At 67.6% G+C, this 1,168-nt stretch overlaps 1 protein-coding gene across 1 annotated transcript in view; it reads right to left on the bottom strand.

The window, feature by feature from the left end:
- ROR2 (receptor tyrosine kinase like orphan receptor 2) overlaps nucleotides 1–866 on the bottom strand; it is a 134,702-nt gene extending 133,836 nt beyond the window's left edge. The window contains exon 1 of the mRNA XM_029919693.1: nucleotides 824–866. Within this exon, the coding sequence (XP_029775553.1) occupies nucleotides 824–866 (43 nt within the window). The remainder of the gene's footprint in view (nucleotides 1–823) is intronic.
- Between the last annotated feature and the right edge of the window lie 302 nt (nucleotides 867–1,168).

Raw genomic sequence — 1,168 nt, 5'->3', positions numbered from 1 at the left:
AGGCTGTGGGTGGGGTGGAGGCTGGGGTGGGCGGAGGCTGGGGTCAGCAGACGCTGGGGGTGGGCAGAGGCTGGGGGTGGGCAGAGGCTGGGGGTGAGTGGAGGCTGGGGGTGGGCGGAGGCTGAGGGTCGGCGGAGGCTGGAGTGTGTGGAGGCTGGGGGGTGTGGGTGGAGGCTGGAGTGTGTGGGTGAAGTTGGGCAGAGGCTGGCTGCCAACACCCTGTGCGGGAGGGAGGGCGCAGGGTCCGAGCCGATGGCAGACGGAGGAGAAAGGACTGACATGAGGGAACACTGGCTGTGCACACTCATGACTGGAGGCGGCCGTGGACCTGGGGGGAGACCGATGAGTTGTTTTCAGAGTCCACTCGCTGGCTGGTTAGAGAAAACCTTTTAAAAGCAGCCACTGGGGCTTGGAAAAGGCAGGCGGCAGAGGGAAGGGTGCTCCCTAGGGCCACACGGGGCGGTCCTGGGGGCTGGGCAGGGCGGCCTCCGCAGGGGGTGGGTCACTCAGCGGTGTCATGAAACCTCAGCTGTAAACGTCCCCACATCGTCCCACGACGACCGTACCCACTTCGCTCCTCGGTCCGGCAAACAGGGGAGGGGGAGTCCCCTGGGGGGGGCAGAGGAGGGCCGAGCGCAGAGCTCACGGGGGTTTCTGGGCAGGGGCGCCGCACGGACTGCAGAGCAGCGAGGCAGCAGGACCCCCGACCCGGGAATCCGCGCACTGCGGCGTGGGCGCGACTGGCAGATCCCTTCTCCAGGAAGGAGGGGCCAGAGCACTGCCCCCAGGGCCTCTCTGCGGACTCGGGAAGTGGGGGGCTCACCGGGACCTCTCAGCCTCCCTCCGCGGGGAGAGTCAGAAACCATGCCGTCCAGGCGCTGGACGGCCCAACTCGACCCACCTGAGATGCAAAGTGCGTCACCACCAGGGACGAGTCACAGGACGCATGCGCGGTCACAAATCACACAGAGCAGCCGGATGAACCCCACCACCTCCCCCCGCCGGCCACGGACGCGCGAGGACGAGAGACCGTTTAGGAGGCGCCGCCCGCCGGCGGTTTACCCACCCCCACCCCCTCCAGCCTCGGTCTAGGTTCCCCCCGTCCTGCCCCCAGGAGAAGAGGGTCTGGGAAATTTCAGATGTTGGCTGAGCACCTTATCTCCTTCCG

Source organism: Suricata suricatta, chromosome 13, assembly GCF_006229205.1.
Source record: "Suricata suricatta isolate VVHF042 chromosome 13, meerkat_22Aug2017_6uvM2_HiC, whole genome shotgun sequence".
Classification (NCBI taxonomy): domain Eukaryota; kingdom Metazoa; phylum Chordata; class Mammalia; order Carnivora; family Herpestidae; genus Suricata; species Suricata suricatta.
This window is presented reverse-complemented; position numbering and strand designations above follow the sequence as displayed.